The sequence below is a fragment of the Salvelinus fontinalis genome, chromosome 3 (genome assembly GCF_029448725.1).
Source record: "Salvelinus fontinalis isolate EN_2023a chromosome 3, ASM2944872v1, whole genome shotgun sequence".
Classification (NCBI taxonomy): Eukaryota; Metazoa; Chordata; class Actinopteri; order Salmoniformes; family Salmonidae; genus Salvelinus; species Salvelinus fontinalis.
Window position 1 is genome coordinate 71,303,817 of NC_074667.1, and position 19,820 is coordinate 71,323,636.

The window sequence follows — 19,820 nt, forward strand, 5'->3', positions numbered from 1 at the left end:
CAGAGAGGGTTCTACAAGTCCACAGATAGGGTTATTCAAGTCCACAGAAAGGATTCTACAAGTACACAGACAGGGTTCTACAAATGCTACCCCCTCTCTTGTGAAAATACCCCCACAAAGAAGATTGATCCATCATAAACTGGACGTACACTGAGTGAACCAAACATTAGGAACACCTTTTGTAAAAAGAAAGAGCAGGTGTTCTTAATGTTTTGTACACTCAGTGTGCGTACCCTTTGTAGACATGAACACCTGCCCTGTAAATGTCAATACACGGCCCTGGCAATTCTCCTGAAGGGACCTACTATGCTATAGAAGTGACCTTGAAGTGTTTAACTCATTCCATGGAACTTTCCTGCCTCACCTGAGAGTAGAGCAGGTGAGAGACCGCCCTTTCTGGGAAAATAACACCATTTAGTCTCCTCCCCCAAAGCTTAAAATAAGAGCACACACAATCTTCTCTCTCACACACAAAGTTTAGTCGTCGGATAGTTGGTCGCTGTGCTGAAAATCTTCCTGAACCTGTAAGTAAAATATTGCCTCTCATTGATAATGATAAAAGTGAAAAGGTCTGTCTATATCTGATAACTATGGATGTTATAAATGTGTGATATTTTTCAAGATATTTTTGTTCTTCATGTCTTTTCAGAAAAATCTGACAGCCTGTTGATTTAAGATATGTTATTACATTAGATATGTTTGCATAGTGCCAGTGATGAAGTCATCTAATTTAATTGAACATCATAATGTCTTTTGCAGATTCCTGACCTACGCTCCTAAGCACAGATCTAGGATCAGCTCATCCTCATCAAATCCAAACCAGGACGTTTAGAATTCACAAGGGGAACACTGACCTCAGACCAGCGTTTAAACCCCACGTCTTCCTGCCTAGACACTGACTCTCTGTCCAGAGTTCCTCTGTGCTCCAGCCGTATATCCATCCAGCCATGGGTCTGATGAGCGAGGACATGGAGTGCTGCGTCTGCCTCCAGCCCTACTCTCGTAGGGAGAAGATCCCTCGGATGCTCCACTGTAAGCACACATTCTGTGGGCTGTGCTTGCAGGCGATGTCCAGGCTCCAGAGCGGCCTACTGACAGTATGCTGCCCCCTGTGCCGTTGGATCACCTGCACCGTGCCCAGCCTCACCGTGTCGGGGTCGCTGTGGGTTAACACTGAGATCTGGGACCAGATACTAGACACACAACAGGAAGAGGAGGAGGAAGAAGAGGAGGAAGAGTGGAAGGGAGCTAACAGACAGACACAGACCACTACACAGTACACATGGTGAGTACCCCAGGCAAAGGTGGATGGATTGATAGACTGATTTAGAAACCTGGAGAAACCTTCCTCTGCTCCCTGCTCTTCCTCTCATTTTGTTCTGACTCTTTTGCTCTCTCTCTCTCTCTCTCTCTCTCCCTTTCTCTATCTCCCTTTCTGTATCACTATATCTGTTGGTCTTGATTTCTTTCTTCATCAGTTGTATTGTTGAACAGTGATGGGATTACTTTAGATGACAGTTTCCTTACGTTGATCGTATTATGATCGTATTATGCAGCTAGTACAGCTCCCTTTTTAGGTTCATAAGTCTGTTCAATTACTAAATTGTAATTCTGTCCGTCCGTCTCTCTCTCTCTCTCTCTCTCTCTCGCTCTCTCGCTCTCTCGCTCTCTCTATACACTCTGTTTTTTTTCCCCCTACTCACCTGTCCTCCAGGTCTCCATCAAAGCATTGTGGCCTGAGGATCAAACTACAGAATTTCCTGAGGAGGATGAAGCACAATGTACTGTAAACCGAGAAGAGGAAGAGCAGAGAAGAAGAAGACTGTATTTGACCATTTCAGAGTAGGAGATACTCATTGAGTAATGAAGATAATTCACCAAACAGGACCGACCGGTGATTTTCCATAATGAAGCAAGATGGAACCAATTATTAATATGCTTTGGGTTTGATTGACTTTGGGTATGTGTAATGTTCTCAGTCAACTTACCTGGTAAAATAAGGGTTAAATAATAATATTAATAATAAAGGACGGATAGGGGGAGGGAATAAAAAATAAGATTTTAAATGGATTGAGGATGAAAGAAAGATCAAGGAAGTTATGGAAGGAAGGAAGTTATGGAAGGAAGGACGGAAGTAAGTTATTGAAGGAAGGAAGGAAAGAAGTAGGTTATGGAAGAACGGAAGGAAGGAAGGAAGTTTTGGAAGGAAGGAAGGAAGTTATGGAAGGAAGTTATGGAAGGAAATAAGGAAGTTATGGAAGGAAGGAAGGAAAGAAGGAAGGAAGGAAGTTATGGAAGGAAGGAAGTTATGGAAGGAAGGAAGTTATGGAAGGAAGGAAGGAAGTTATGGAAGGAAGGAAGTTAAGGAAGGAAAGAAGGAAGGAAGTTATGGAAGGAAGGAAGTTAAGGAAGTTATGGAAGGAAGTAAGGAAGTTATGGAAGGAAGGAAGTTATGGAAGGAAGGAAGTTATGGAAGGAAGGAAGTAAGTTATGGAAGGAAGGAAGTAAGTTATGGACGGACGGACAGACAGATAGAGGGGTGAAGGTTAGAGACTCTATGCTGTACAATGTGTGCCGTTTACAATACAATATACTGTGAACTATATTTATAATAGATGTTTATTGATTTGATAAAAGGTGTATTACTGCATGTAGGGAAGTGGATGTTTAGTATTTTTTATTACATAATTTTAGTACAGTTTAATATTGCAGAGTGTTGTTTTTTATGTGTTTTTTATTTATGTGTTTTTATGTTGTTTAAAAAAAATAAGTAATGTAATTGTCTGCATCATTTCCAATCCCCCATATAAGGGAAGTGGGATTTGTTTATCCTCATTTGACATGTTTTATTTATCTGTTCTGTTTGAAGAGCATGTTTTTATACTGGAATTTTATTTATTGGTTAATAAATACATCCACTTTAAAATAACCCTGTCTTAGAGTTGTGAAATTGCTTATTATTATCATTACATTAGGAAAGTAACTGTCCGATATCCAACTATTTATGGCCCCCAAATAGAGTTGTGGGTGTTAATCCACTACACATTCTACCCTACTATTTCCTACAACACAAAACAAACCCAAAACATTCCACTGTCCTTGGTTGTGGTGTGTGCAGTACATGACTGAAATCCCTCTCTGTCGTCATCATGTTTCAGAGAACCCTGTACGCATTCTAGCATATGAGATTCCCTAAAAACACATCAGTTCGATCTATAACTGGAATTGACTTTTTCATCGCAGGATAGGAGAATTTACGCAGCAGGTTGGGAGGGTTAATGTTGCAGGTTAGGAGAATTAATGTTGCTGGTTAGGAGCATTAATGTTGCTGGTTAGGAGAATGAGGTTAAGGTTAGGAAAAGGCTTCAGGTTAGCAAGAATGATCTCCCTGTCTCCAAATACCACGTCAAACTTCCTGTGTTTGGTGGAACTCATGTCTGTTTTGTTTGTGTACGTTTCATTACATGCTGTGAGTTATTGCATTGGTCACTAGGCTGTCTTGAAACCATGAAAAAGCTCTTCAAATAGACAGACAGGTTGTGTCTGAAATGGCCCCTATTCCTTATATAGTATACTACTAATGACCAGGGACAGATAGTACAGTATATAGTATACTACTAATGACCAGGGCCCAGATAGTACAGTATATAGTATACTACTAATGACCAGGGACCGGCTAGTGCAGTATATAGTATACTACTATTGACCAGGGACTGAATAGTATATTATACTGTACAGGGAATAGCATGCCATTTCAGACAGACGGCGACATGAGTTGACATGTCCTGGGTTGTGTTTGTTGTCAGTCAGTCAACCCATGAGCCAATCAGTTAAGTTCGGCTTCGTGAGTCTCCCTAACTGTGGTTAAACAGGGATTTAGAGACCAATATGTTTAAACATCCAATGGACTTAGCTGACTAGTATAGCAACAACACAACAGTCTATATAGGTCCTAATGATTAGACAACAGTCTATATAGACCCTAATGAGGAGACAACAGTCTATATAGACCCTAATGAGGAGACAACAGTCTATATAGACCCTAATGAGGAGACAACAGTCTATATAGACCATAATGAGGAGACAACAGTCTATATAGACCCTAATGAGGAGACAACAGTCTATATAGACCCTAGTGAGGAGACAACAGTCTATATAGACCCTAGTGAGGAGACAACAGTCTATATAGACCCTAATGAGGAGACAACAGTCTATATAGACTCTAGTGAGGAGACAACAGTCTATATAGACCCTAATGAGGAGACAACAGTCTATATAGACCCTAATGAGGAGACAACAGTCTATATAGACCCTAATGAGGAGACAACAGTCTATATAGACCCTAATGAGGAGACAACAGTATATATAGACCCTAATGAGGAGACAACAGTCTATATAGACCCTAATGAGGAGACAACAGTCTATATAGACCCTAGTGAGGAGACAACAGTCTATATAGACCATAATGAGGAGACAACAGTCTATATAGACCCTAGTGAGGAGACAACAGTCTATATAGACCCTAATGAGGAGACAGTCTATAGAGTGCGTTCAGAAAGAATTCAGACCACTTGACTTTTTCCACATTTTGTTACGTTACAGCCTTATTCTAAAATGGATTATATATAGTATGCTCACCCATGTACACACAATACCCCATAATAACAAAGTAAAAACATGATTTTCTAAATTTTAGCAAATTTATTAAAAATAAAAACCGTAAATATCACATTTACATAAGTATTCAGAGCCTTTGATCACTACTTTGTTGTAGTACCTTTGGCTGCAATTACAGCCTCGAGTGTTCTTGGCGAGGACTCTACAAACTTGGCACACCTTATTTGGGGAGTTTCTCCATTCTTCTCTGCAGATCCTCTTCAGCTCTGTCAGGTTGGATAAGGAATGTTGCTGCACAGCTGTTTTCAGGTTTCTCCAGAGATGTTCTATCGGGTTCAATCCAGGCTCTGTTTGGGCCACTCAAGGACATTCAGATACTTGTCCCAAAGCCAAACCTGTGTTGTCTTGGCTGTGTGCTTATGGTCCGTGTCCTGTTAGAAGGTGAACCTTCACCCCGGTCTGAGGTCCTGATCGCTCTGGACCAGGTTTTCATCAAAGATCTCTCTGTACTTTTCTCCGTTCATGTTTCCCTCGATCCTGACTACTCTCCCACTCCCTGCTGCTGAAAAACATCCCAACAGCATGATGCTGCCACCATCATACTTCACCGTAGGGCATGACGCTTTGCATTCAGGTCAAAGAGTTCAATCTTGATTTTACCAGACCAGAGAATCTTGTTTCTCATGGTCTGAGAGTCCTTTAGGTGCCTTTTGGCAAACGCCAAGTGGGATGTCATGTGCCTTTTTACAGAGGAGTGGCTTCTGTCTTTCCGTTCTACCATAAAGGCCTGATTTGGTGGAGTGCTGCAGAGATGGTTGTCCTTCTGGAAGGTTCTCCCATATCCACAGAGGAACTCTAGAGCTCTGTCAGTGACCATTGGGCTCTTGGTCACCTCCCTGACCAAGGTCCTTCCCCACCCCGATTGCTCAGTTTGGCCTGGTGGCCAGCTCTAGGAAGAGTCTTGGTGGTTCCAAACTTTTTCCATTTAAGAATGATGGAGGCCACTGTTTTCTTGGGGACCTTCAATGCTACAGAAATGTTTTGGTACCCTTCCCCAGATCTGTGCCTCGACACAATACTGTCTCGGAGATCTACGGACAATTCCTTCGACTTCATGGCTTGGTTTTTGCTCTGACATGGCCTTTCAACTGTGGGACATTTATATTGATATCCAAGATGGCAGTCAGGCGTCTTTGTCCTTCGTCTTGTCGTGTCCCATGTATACGTATTTTTATATCTTTTACTTCACATATCTTTTTTTATCTTTTTTTAAAACATAAACTTCAAAATACTCTCCTGCAACCCGCCTCACCTAATGTGGTGTGGATCTGTTTTTTCTAAGGTATTTTAATTTATCTCGTAACCAGAATGCCCCAACCGACGCTAGCCAGCTCACTAGCTACTAGCTAACCTTTAGCTCGAAAAGCTCTCGCCAGTTTTTACAACGCGACTCAAACCGGAGCATACGGGACCTATTTTCTCTCCATAAACCCGGATTCCTACTGCAAGCTCTGGACCATCGCAGATAGCTAGCTGCCATCCGAGTGACTAATCATTGCTAACGTCGGTCCCGAAGCAAGCGACAGGGTAGCCTAGCCTAGTGGTTAGAGTGTTGGGCTAGTAAACGAAAGGTTGCAAGTTCGAAATCCCGAGCTGACAAGGTACAAATCTGTCGTTCTGCTCTTGAACAAGGCAGTTAACCCACTATTCCGAGGCCATCATTGAAAATAAGAATTTGTTCTTAACTGACTTGCCTAGTTAAATAAAGTTAAAATAAAAAAATGTGCCTGGAGTTAGCCCATGCTAGGCCCTATCTCCCAGCTAGCTAAGCAGGCCCATCAGCCACTCCTGGGCTACAATACCCGGACCCCTTCTACTGCAGGTAAGTGGCACGGAACCCCGCCGACCCTTCACGACTGGACTACGACGTAATTTGCTCGAGGGGGTACTCAACTGGCCTCTACATCGCGACGTCCCCTGAATGCCCATCTGCGGCCCACTAGCTGCTCTCCGCGGCCCGCTAGCTGTCTAGAGCATATTGGACTGTTAGCTGTATAGATCCACCGGACAATTTCTTGGGCCATTATACCTATTTTGACAATTGGACTTGGAACCCTCTGCTACTCGGAACCCTACTAATCCATCACGACTGGTCAATCGACGTCACCGCACGGGGAGGCTAAAACGGACTTTCCTCCGTCGAGACGTCCCTCCAAGGCCCTTTTGCTAGCTTGCTATCCCCGGCCTGCTAGCTGTCTGAATCGCCTCTCACTGGACCCTTATTGATCACCCGGCTACGCATGCCTCTCCCTAATATCAATATGCCTTGTCCATTACTGTCCTGGTTAGTGATTACTGTCGTATTTCACTGTAGAGCTTCTAGCCCTGCTCAATATGCCTTAACCAACCATTTAGTTCCACCTCCCACATATGCGGTGACATCACCTGGTTTAAACGTCTCTAGAGACAATATCTCTCCTCATCATTACTCAATGCCTTGGTTTACCTCCAATGTACTCACATCCTACCATACCTCTGTCTGTACATTATGCCTTGAATCTATTCTATCGTGCCCAGAAACCGTCTCCTTTTACTCTCTGTTCCGAACGCACTAGACGACCAGTCCTGATAACCTTTAGCCGTACCCTTATCCAACTCCTCCTCTGTTCCTCTGGTGATGTAGAGGTTAAGCCGTGTCTGAATCCTGGCTTAGGAAGACCACCAAAACCCCTGAAATTTCCATCCCTAACTATATCATTTTCCGACAAGATAGATCTGCCAAAGGGGGCGGAGTTAGCCTGCAGAGTTCTGTCTTACTATCCAGGTCTGTAACCAAACAATTCAAGCGTCTACTTTTAAAAATCCAACTTTCCAGAAACAAGTCAATCCCTGTTGCCGCTTGCTATAGACCACCCTCTGCCCCCAGCTGTGCCCAGGACACCATATGTGAACTGATTGCCCCACATCTATCTTCAGAGCTCGCGCTGCTAGGTGACCTAAACTGTGTCATGCTTAACACCCCGACCATCCTACAATCGAAGCTTAATGCCCTCTATCTCACACAAAGGATCAATGAACCCACTAGGTACAACCCCAAATGCGTAAACACGGGCTCCCTCATAGATATCATCCTAACCAACTTGCCCTCCAAATACATCTCTGCTGTTTTCAACCAAGATCTCAGCAATCACTGCCTCATTGCCTGCATCCGTAATGGGTCTGCGGTCAAACGACCATCCCTCATCACTGTCCAATGCTCCCTAAAACACTTCAGCGAGCAGGTCTTTCTAATCGACCTGGCCCGGGTATCCTGGAAGATTATTGACCTCATCCCGTCAGTAGAGGATGCCTGGTTATTCTTTAAAAGTGCCTACCTCACCATCTTAAATAAGCATGCCCCTTTCAAAAAAATTAGAACCAGGAACAGATATAGCCCTTGGTTCACTCCAGACCTGACTGCCCTTGACCAGCACAAAAACATCCTGTGGCGTTCTGCATTAGCATCGAATAGCCCCCGTGATATGCTACTTTTCAGGGAAGTCAGGAACAAATATACACAGGCAGTTAGGAAAGCTAAGGCTAGCTTTTTCAAGCAGAAATGTGCATCCTGTAGCTCTAACTCCAAAAAGTTCTGGGACACTGTAAAGTCCATGGAGAATAAGAGCACCTCCTCCCAACTGTCCACTGCACTGAGGCTAGCTTCATCGGGATAGGGGGCAGCATTTCGACTTTGAACAAATTGCGTGCCCAAACGAAATTTCCTCCTACTCTGTCCCAGAAGGTAATACATGCATATTATTATTACTATTGTATCGAAAACACTCTGAAGTTTCTAAAACTGTTTGAATTATTTCTGTAAGTATAACAGAACTGATTTGGCAGACAAAAACCTGAGAAGAGGTCAAAACAGGAAATGAGAACTCGATTTTCAAAACAGTGTCAAATGAGACCCATTGTAGATATGGCTGAACAAACACTGCCTAGGGCTTCCACTAGATGTCGTCGTCTTTAGATTTTAGTCTTATTATTCTACTATAAAGGAGGGGCTCATGGGAGCTGTTCTAGTGAGTGGTCGTCAGAATTCTCAGTCAGGATTTGCGCGCGAGCGAGAGAGAGAGCTCTCGTTCCAATGCTCTTTCTTCAGACAATGAAATTCTCCGGTTGGATCCTTATTGATGATTAATGTTAAACACATACTAAATATGAATCGCAAACATTATTTGACTTGTTTCTACGACCTGTAACGGAACTTTTTGAGTTTTTGTCTGGAGGTTTGCTCGTGCGTCATGAAAATGGATTCCTGGGCTGAACATGCTAACAACAAGTGGCTAAATGATGGGCTTTATGGAACTTTTCAGTCATTTATTGTCGTTCTGGGAATCCTGGAAGTGCCATCTGATGAAGTTATTAGAAGGTAAGTGCATATTTATAGTGTTTTTGTAGCTTTTGTTTTGCTGTATTGGACTTGTTAATGTGTGAAAGTTAAATCGCGCGCTGCCTTTTTAGTGGAATAGCGGAACCCCAGTCCTAGACAGGCTAGGAAACAATGTCACCACCAATAAATCCAATATAACTGAGAATTTTAATAAGCATTTTTCTACGGCTGGCCATGCTTTCCACCTGGATACCCCTACTCCGGTCAACAGCCCTCCACCCCCCACAGCAACTCACCCAAGCCTCCCCCATTTCTCCTTCACCCAAATCCAGTCAGCTGATGTTCTGAAAGAGCTGCAAAATCTGGACCCCTACAAATCAGCCGGGCTAGACAATCTGGACCCTCTCCTTCTAAAATTATCTGCCGAAATTGTTGCAACCCCTATTATTAGCCTGTTCAACCTCTGTTTCGTATCGTCTGAGATTCCCATAGATTGGAAAGCAGCCGCAGTCATCCCCCTCTTCAAAGGGGGGGACACCCTTGACCCTAACTGCTACAGACCTATATCTATCCTACCCTGCCTTTCTAAGGTCTTCGAAAGCCAAGTTAACAAACAGATTACCGACCATTTCGAATCCCACCATACCTTCTCCGCTATGCAATCTGGTTTCCAAACCGGTCATGGGTGCACCTCAGCAACGCTCAAGGTCCTAAACGATATCATAACCGCCATCGATAAGAGACAATACTGTGCAGCCGTATTCATCAACCTGGCCAAGGCTTTCGACTCTGTCAATCACCACATTCTTATTGGCAGACTCAACAACCTTGGTTTCTCAAATGACTGCCTCGCCTGGTTCACCAACTACTTCACTGATAGAGTTCAGTGTGTCAAATTGGAGGGCCTGTTGTCCGGACCTCTGGCAGTCTCTATGGGGGTGCCACAGGGTTCAATTCTCAGGCCGACTCTTTTCTCTGTATATATCAATGATGTCGCTCTTGCTGCTAGTGATTCTTTGATCCACCTCTACACAGACGACACCCTTCTGTATACTTCTGGCCCTTCTTTTGACACTGTGTTAATTAACCTCCAGACAAGCTTCAATGCCATACAACTCTCCTTCCGTGGCTTCCAACTGCTCTTAAATGCAAGTAAAACTAAATGCATGCTCTTCAACCGATTGCTGCCTGCGCCCGCCCGTTCAGCATCACTACTCTGGACGGTTCTGACTTAGAATATGTGGACAACTACAAATACCTAGGTGTCTGGCTAGGCTGTAAACTGTAAACTCTCCTTCCAGACTCACATTAAGCATCTCCAATCAAAAATTAAATCTAGAATCGGCTTCCTATTTCGCAACAAAGCATCCTTCACTCATGCTGCCAAACATACCCTCGTCAAACTGACCATCCTACCAATCCATGACTTCGGCGATGACATTTACAAAATAGCCTCCAACACTCTACTCAACAAATTGGATGCAGTCTATCACAGTGCCATCCGTTTTGTCACCAAAGCCCCATATACTACCCACCACTGTGACCTGTACGCTCTCGTTGGCTGGCCCTCACTTCATACTCGTCGCCAAACCCACTGGCTCCAGGTCATCTACAAGTCTCTGCTAGGTAAAGCCCCACCTTATCTCAGCTCACTGGTCACCATAGCAGCACCCACCCGTAGCACGCGCTCCAGCAGGTATATCTCACTGGTCACCCCCAAAAGCCAATTCTTCCTTTGGCCGCCTCTCCTTCCAGTTCTCTGCTGCCAATGACTGGAACGAACTTCAAAAATCTCTGAAGCTGGAGACTCTAACCTCAATCACTAGCTTTAAGCACCAGCTGTCAGAGCAGCTCACAGATCACTGCACCTGTACATAGCCCATCTGTAAACAGCCCATCCAATCTACCTCATCCCCATACTGTATTTATTTCTCTTTCTCTTTTGCACCCCAGTATCTCTACTTGCACATTCATCTTCTGCACATCCTACCATTCCAGTGTTTAATTGCTATATTGTAATTACTTTGCCACCATGGCCTATTTATTGCCTTATCTCCCTTATCTCACCTCATTTGCACATGCTGTGTATATACTTGTTCTACTGTATTATTGACTGTATGTTTGTTTTACTCCATGTGTAACTCTGTGTTGTTTTATGTGTCGAATTGCTTTTCTTTATCTTGGCCAGGTCGCAGTTGCAAATGAGAACTTGTTCTCAACTAGCCTACCTGGTTAAATAGCTGTTCGTAATGTTTTGTCCAGTGATCGATAAACTCACAAACGCTTGTATTGCTTTCTCTGTAAAGCATATTTTCAAATCTGACACGACAGGTGGATTAACAACAAGCTAAGCTGTGTTTTGGTATATTTCACATGTGATTTCATGAAAATAAATATTTTTTTTAATTTTTTTTTAATTTGGAGCTCTGCAATTCAGAGGTTGTTTACGAAAATGACCCCGTTAAAGGGATCCGTGCGCCAAGATTAAATAAAGGGGAAATAAAATAAATTAAATAAAAATGTCAACTTCATTGATTCCCACAGTTGTGTTTAGTTGACTGGTAAATAAAAAATAAAAAATATATAGTCACATTTGTGCCTTTCCAAATCATGTCTAATCAATTGAATTTACCACAGGTGGACTCCATTCAAGTTGTAGAAACATCTCTAGGATGATCAATGGAAACAGAATGCACCTGAGTTAAATTTAGATTCTCATAGCAAACAGTCTGAATACTTATGTAAATAAGGTCTAAAGGTGTAAATAAGGCCTATATAAAATAGGTTCAAAAGTTCATTCCAACTTCCCAGCGCACACACATGACACACAATATAATCTATCCTCCTGAAGGCTCACTATAATTTATTACCACTTCAGCAGACAACTCAAGATAATGGAAGACCTAAAAAGTTACCCACAGCCTTATCTAAACATCTCAGGGCTAAGTTGGGTCAGTTCAACCATAGTTTAACGACCCTTTCTGTTTACTTTATAACCCACAACACAAATCTCTTTTCACCAGGCGTGCAGAGTTCAATTAGTTGTAACTTTATCTAAATCTAGAAATTGTTTTAAATATTATCAACAAAATTCCTAACAGTAAAAAAATGTGGAAACTGAAGGGGACTGAGTACTTTCTGAAAGCACTGCACAGACCCTAGTGAGGAGACAACAGTCTATATAGACCCTAATGAGAAGAAAACAGTCTATATAGACCATAATGAGGAGACAACAGTCTATATAGACCATAATGAGGAGACAACAGTCTATATAGACCATAATGAGAAGAAAACAGTCTATATAGACCATAATGAGAAGAAAACAGTCTATATAGACCATAATGAGGAGACAACAGTCTATATAGACCCTAGTGAGGAGACAACAGTCTATATAGACCATAATGAGGAGACAACAGTCTATATAGACCCTAATGAGGAGACAACAGTCTATATAGACCATAATGAGGAGACAACAGTCTATATACAGTCGTATGAAAAAGTTTGGGCACCCCTCTGAGGCAGCATATCAATTTACTCTGTCGTCACAGAAAATGATCACAGTGGCATGCCATTCATTTTCTAATAAAAGCTGAGTACTGGGGTATTGTCCAGACAAAGATGTTTAGTGTAGCAATATTAAGTTGTATGAAATTAAATCCGATGTGAAAAATAGGCTATGCAAAAATGTGGGCACCCTTGTCATTCTGATGATTTGAATACCTGTAACTACTTAGCACTGATTAATTGGAACACACAATTGGTTTGGTGAGCTCATTCAGCCTTGAAATTCATAGACAAGTTCATCCAATCATGAGAAAAGGTATTTAAGGTGGCCAATTGCAAGTTGTCGTTCTCTTTGACTCTCCTCTGAAGAGTGGCAACATGGGGGCCTCAAAACAACTCTCAAATGACCTGAAAACAAAGATTGTTCAACATTATGGTTTAGAAGAAGGCTACAAAAAGCTATCGCAGAGATTTAAGCTGTCAGTGTCCACTGTGAGGAACATAGTGAGGAAATGGAAGACCACAGGCACAGTTCTTGTTAAGGCCAGAAGTGGCAGGCCAAGTAAAATATCGGAGAGGCAAAGGCGAAGGATGGTGAGAACGGTCAAAAACAGCCCACAGACCACCTCCAAAGACCTACAACATCATCTTGCTGCGGATGGTGTCACTGTGCATCGTTCAACAATTCAGCGCACTTTGCACAAGGAGAAGCTGTTTGGGAGAGTGATGCAGAAGAAGCCTTTTCTGCACACGCCACAAACAGAGTCGCTTGAGGTATGCAAACGCACATTTGGACAAGCCAGCTTCATTTTGGAATAAGGTGCTGTGGACTGATGAAACAAAGATTGAGTTATTTGGTCATAACAAGGGACGTTATGCATGGCGACAAAAGAACACAGCGTTCCAAGAAAAACACTTGCTACCCACAGTCAAATTTGGTGGGTGTTCCATCATGCTGTGGGGCTGTGTGGCCAGTGCCGGTACTGGGAATCTTGTTAAAGTTGAGGGTCGCATGGATTCCACTCAATATCAGCAGATTCTTGGGAATAATGTTGAAGAATCAGTCGCAAAGTTGAAGTTACGCCGGCGCTGGATATTTCAACAAGACAACGACCCAAAACACTGCTCAAAATCTACCCGGGCATTTATGCAGAGGAACAAGTACAATGTTCTGGAATGGCCATCCCAGTCTCCAGACCTGAATATCATTGAGAATCTGTGGGATGATTTGAAGCGGGCTGTCCATGCTCGGCAACCATCAAACATAACTGAACTGGAGATGTTTTGTAAGGAGGAATGTTCCGAAATACCTTCATCCAGAATCCAGACACTCGAGGCTATGGGAAGCATCTAGAGGCTGTTATTTTAGCAAAAGGAGGCTGTAACAAATATTGATGTGATTTTTTTTTTGGGGTGCCCAAATTTATGCACCTGTCTAATTTTGTTTTGATGCATATTGCACATTTTCTGTTAATCCAATAAACCTAATTTCACTACTGAAATATTACTGTGGCCATCAGTTATTTGATAGATCAAAATGAAATTGCTGATCCAAACACCCAATTATTTATAAATGGAAAACATGGAAATTGTCAGGGGTGCCCAAACTTTTTCATACGACTGTAGACCCTAGTGAGGAGACAACAGTCTATATAGGCCCTAATGAGGAGACAACAGTCTATATAGACCATAATGAGGAGACAACAGTCTATATAGGCCCTAATGAGGAGACAACAGTCTATATAGACCCTAGTGAGGAGACAACAGTCTATATAGACCCTAGTGAGGAGACAACAGTCTATATAGACCCTAGTGAGGAGACAACAGTCTATATAGACCATAATGAGGAGACAACAGTCTATATAGGCCCTAATGAGGAGACAACAGTCTATATAGGCCCTAATGAGGAGACAACAGTCTATATAGGCCCTAATGAGGAGACAACAGTCTATATAGACCATAATGAGGAGACAACAGTCTATATAGACCCTAGTGAGGAGACAACAGTCTATATAGACCCTAATGAGGAGACAACAGTCTATATAGACCCTAATGAGGAGACAACAGTCTATATAGACCCTAATGAGGAGACAACAGTCTATATAGACCCTAATGAGGAGACAACAGTCTATATAGACCATAATGAGGAGACAACAGTCTATATAGGCCCTAATGAGGAGACAACAGTCTATATAGACCCTAGTGAGGAGACAACAGTCTATATAGACCCTAATGAGGAGACAACAGTCTATATAGACCCTAATGAGGAGACAACAGTCTATATAGACCCTAATGAGGAGATAACAGTCTATATAGACCCTAATGAGGAGACAACAGTCTATATAGACCCTAATGAGGAGACAACAGTCTATATAGACCCTAATGAGGAGACAACAGTCTATATAGACCCTAATGAGGAGACAACAGTCTATATAGACCCTAATGAGGAGACAACAGTCTATATAGACCCTAATGAGGAGACAACAGTCTATATAGACCCTAATGAGGAGACAACAGTCTATATAGACCCTAATGAGGAGACAACAGTCTATATAGACCCTAGTGAGGAGACAACAGTCTATATAGACCCTAATGAGGAGACAACAGTCTATATAGACCCTAGTGAGGAGACAACAGTCTATATAGACCCTAGTGAGGAGACAACAGTCTATATAGACCCTAGTGAGGAGACAACAGTCTATATAGACTATAATGAGGAGACAACAGTCTATATAGACTATAATGAGGAGACAACAGTCTATATAGACCATAATGAGGAGACAAGTCTATATAGACCATAATGAGGAGACAACAGTCTATATAGGCCCTAGTGAGGAGACAACAGTCTATATAGACCATAATGAGAAAAATATCATATGTAAATTTTATGGCTCCTTTTTGGTTTATTTTCTTGAAACCTTTCTTGATGATTGTAGCCTTGAGGTGTCTACCAGAGAAGTAGGCAGCTCTGTTGTCCCTTAGTGTGTCCCAATTGCTACCCTATTCCATATGTAGTGCACTACTTTTGACCAGAGCCTTTGCCTTTAAAGTAGTGCACTATGTAGGGAATAGGGTTCCATTTGGGACAAAGTCCCTGTGTTACCAAACAGGGCTGACGGTAGAGCTGGTTACCGTCCCTGGCTAGCAGAATTACTCATAATTTACTGTCATTTAGCTCACGTTGTTTTAGTGTGCAGCTTACTCATTACTTCAGGAAGCAGAAAAATAACAATTAGAAACTATCAGAAGACTTTGACAAAGCTCTTTCAGTCTCTTGTTCTGGCCCTTTAATGATAGGAATTCATTTGGGAGATACACCCACATTTCCTGCTTAATTATGTGACGTAAAATTGTATGTTTTGTTCATGTAATGAGTTTGTTTGTGTGTCTGTTGTGCGTGGCTCTTAGCTGACATTGTGAATAGACAGGCGTAAATCACCTGGAATTTCCAGTTGAACAAATAGTATTTGTCACATACACATTGTTAGCAGATGTTAATGCGAGTGTAGTGAAATGCTTGTGCCTCTAGTTCCGACAGTGCAGTAATAACCAACAAGTAATCTAACAATTCCACAACTACTACCTTATACACACAAATCTAAGTAAAGGCACTGAATAAGAATATGTACATATAAATATTTGGATGAGCAATGACCGAGCGGCATAGAAAAGATGCAATAGATGGTATAAAATACAGTATATACATATGGGATGAGTAATGCAAGATATGTAAACATCATTATTAAAATGGCATTAGTAAAGTGACTAGTGATCTATTTATTAAAGTGACCAATGATTTCAAGTCAGTATGTTGGCAGCAGCCTCTCTATGTTAGTGATGGCTGTTTAACAGTCTGATGGCCTTGAGATAGAAGCTGTTTTTCAGTCTCTCGGCCCCAGCTTTGATGAACCTGTACTGACCTCGCCTTCTGTATGGCAGCGGGGTGAACAGGCAGTGGCTCGGGTGGTTGTTGTCCTTGATGATCTTTTTGGTCTTCCTGTGACATCGGGTTCTATAGGTGTCCTGGATGGCAGGTAGTTTGCCCCCGGCGATGCGTTGTGCAGACAGGGAGAGATTGAATATATACTGTACTAGCTGGTACCTGGTCAAAAGTAGTATACTATATACTGTACTAGCCGGGCCCTGGTCAAATGTAGTATACTATATACTGTACTAGCCGGTACCTGGTCAAAAGTAGTATACTATATACTGCAATAGCCGGGCCCTGGTCAAAAGTAGTATACTATATACTGTACTAGCCCGGCCTAGGTCAATAGTAGTATACTATAGGATGCACTAGCCGGTCCCTGGTCATTAGTAGTATATATACTGTACTATCCGGGTCCCTGGTCATTAGTAGTATACTATATACTGTACTAGATGGGTCCTGGTCATTAGTAGTATACTATATACTGTACTAGCCGGTCCCTGGTCATTAGTAGTATACTATATACTGTACTAGCCGGTCCACGGTCATTAGTAGTATACTATTGTCACGATCGTCCATGGGAGAGAGATAGGACCAAGGCGCAGCGTGTAAATAATGCATCTTCTCTTTATTAAGGAGATGACCGAACGAAGCAAAACAACAAATCCAAGACCGTGAAACAAAAACCGACTAAATGCAAAACATATCAACCTGAAACAGACCTAGACACAGACTAAGACAATGACAAAATCAATGACCCAACAAACGCATGATGCCTATGGCCGCCTAAAATATGGCTCCCAATCAGAGACAAATGAAAGACACCTGTCTCTGATTGAGAAACCACTCAGGCAACCATAGACATACCTAGAAACCCTCACTAAACCATAGACATACCTAGACATACTCACTCAACACAAAACCACAAACACAAAACCCAACAACCCCTTAACCATATAACCACCCAAACACAAACCTTCCCCATGTCACACCCTGACCTAACAAACATAATAAAGGAAACAAAGATAACTAAGGCCAGGGTGTGACATAACCCCCCCCTTAAGGTGCGAACACCGGGCGCACCAACACAAAGTCTAGGGGAGGATCCGGGGTAGGCCTTAATATGGCGGCGGCTCGGGTGCAGGACGTGGCCCCCACTCCACCATAGTCGATCTCCGCTTCGGTGTCTCTGGTAGATCCTGGCTGAATGGCGGATTCAGCTGATCCTGGCTGGCGGACCACTCTGGCTGATCATGGCAGGCGGGCGACTCTGGCTGATCATGGCTGGCGGGCGACTCTGGCTGATCATGGCTGGCGGGCGACTCTGGCTGATCATGGCTGGCGGGCGACTCTGGCTGATCATGGCTGGCGGGCGACTCTGGCTGATCATGGCTGGCGGGCGACTCTGGCTGATCATGGCTGGCGGGCGACTCTGGCTGATCATGGCTGGCGGGCGACTCTGGCTGATCATGGCTGGCGGGCGACTCTGATGGCTCGTGGCAGACGGATGGCTCCGATGGCGCTGGGTAGACTGGCAGCTCTGACGACTCGGGGCAGACTGGCAGCTCTGACGACTCGGGGCAGACTGGCAGCTCTGACGACTCGGGGCAGACTGGCAGCTCTGACGACTCGGGGCAGACTGGCAGCTCTGACGACTCGGGGCAGACTGGCAGCTCTGACGACTCGGGGCAGACTGGCAGCTCTGACGACTCGGGGCAGACTGGCAGCTCTGACGGCTCGGGGCAGACTGGCAGCTCTGACGGCTCGGGGCAGACTGGCAGCTCTGACGGCTCGGGGCAGACTGGCAGCTCTGACGGCTCGGGGCAGACTGGCAGCTCTGACGGCTCGGGGCAGACTGGCAGCTCTGACGGCTCGGGGCAGACTGGCAGCTCGGGGCAGACTGGCTGCTCTGACGGCTCGGGGCAGACTGGCAGCTCTGACGGCTCGGGGCAGACTGGCAGCTCTGACGGCTCGGGGCAGACTGGCAGCTCTGACGGCTCGGGGCAGACTGGCAGCTCTGACGGCTCGGGGCAGACTGGCAGCTCTGACGACTCGGGGCAGACTGGCAGCTCTGGCCGGCTGAGACGCACTATAGGCCTGGTGTGTGGTGCCGGTACTGGTGGTACCGGGCTAGGGACACGCACCTGAAGGCTAGTGCGGGGAGAAGGAACAGGGCATACTGGACCCTGGATACGCACATTAAGCCTAGTGCGTGGTGCCGGAACTGGTGGTACCGGGCTGGGGCCACACATCTCAGGGCTAGTGCGGGGAGCAGCACAGGACACACTGGGCTCTCAAAGCGCACTATAGGCCTAGTGCGTGGTTCCGGCACAGGTGGTACCGGAATGAGGACACGCACCTCAGGGCGAGTGCGGGGAGAAGCAACAATGCGAACAGGGCTCTGGAGACACCCTGGAATCCTGGGGCGTGGTGCCGGAACTGGTGGTACCGGGCTGGGGTGGAAAGGTGTTACAGGAGGTGTAGGACTAGGAATGCACACAGGAGGCCTGGTTCGTGGGACTGTCATTCCCAGACGGTTAGCACGCAACTCAGGACGAGCATGGAGAACTGACTCAGGTAACATCACCTCCCGCACACGCTCTGTCGGGTGGATGTCGTGCCTCACGCACCAACACAGCAGCTCCCTCTTTTCACTCTCCTCCAAACTCCTCATTAACTCCTTAACAGTCTCTGTATCCTTCCCATTGCTCACCTCCAGTATCTGCACAACGGGCTCTGGTTCCCTCCTTTCACACTGCTTGGTCCAAATTGGTTGGGTCATTCTGTCACGATCGTCCATGGGAGAGAGATAGGACCAAGGCGCAGCGTGTAAATAATACATCTTCTCTTTATTTAGGAGAGGAACTAACGAAGCAAAACAACAAATCCAAGAACGTGAAACCAAAACCGACTAAATGCAAAACATGCAAACCTGAAGCAAACATAGACACAGACTAAGACAATGACTAAATCAATGACCCAACAAACGCATGATGCCTATGGCCGCCTAAAATATGGCTCCCAATCAGAGACAAATGAAAGACACCTGTCTCTGATTGAGAAACCACTCAGGCAACCATAGACATACCTAGAAACCCTCACTAAACCATAGACATACCTAGACATACTCACTCAACACAAAACCACAAACACAAAACCCAACAACCCCTTAACCATATAACCACCCAAACACAAACCTTCCCCATGTCACACCCTGACCTAACAAACATAATAAAGGAAACAAAGATAACTAAGGCCAGGGTGTGACAACTATATACTGTACTAGATGGGTCCTGGTCATTAGTAGTATACTATATACTGTACTAGACGGGTCCTGGTCATTAGTAGTATACTATATACTGTACTATCCGGTCCCTGGTCATTAGTAGTATACTA

General features: G+C 44.1%; 1 protein-coding gene across 1 annotated transcript; it reads left to right on the forward strand.

The window, feature by feature from the left end:
- Positions 1-767: 767 nt before the first annotated feature.
- Positions 768-1,912, forward strand: LOC129834897 (E3 ubiquitin-protein ligase rnf168-like). Its single transcript, XM_055900267.1, has 2 exons — positions 768-1,285; positions 1,715-1,912. The coding sequence occupies exons 1-2, from the start codon at positions 948-950 to the stop codon at positions 1,788-1,790; spliced, it is 414 nt and encodes a 137-aa protein (XP_055756242.1). The 5' UTR covers positions 768-947; the 3' UTR covers positions 1,791-1,912.
- The last annotated feature ends 17,908 nt before the right edge of the window (positions 1,913-19,820 follow it).

What these genes read in the sequence shown, in the direction of transcription:
- LOC129834897 (XM_055900267.1), top strand. Translation starts at nt 948, where the DNA reads ATGGGTCTGATGAGCGAGGACATGGAGTGCTGCGTCTGCCTCCAGCCC. An exon ending in ACCACTACACAGTACACATG is followed by an intron (nt 1,286 to 1,714) that starts GTGAGTACCCCA and finishes CCTGTCCTCCAG; the next exon opens with GTCTCCATCAAAGCATTGTG.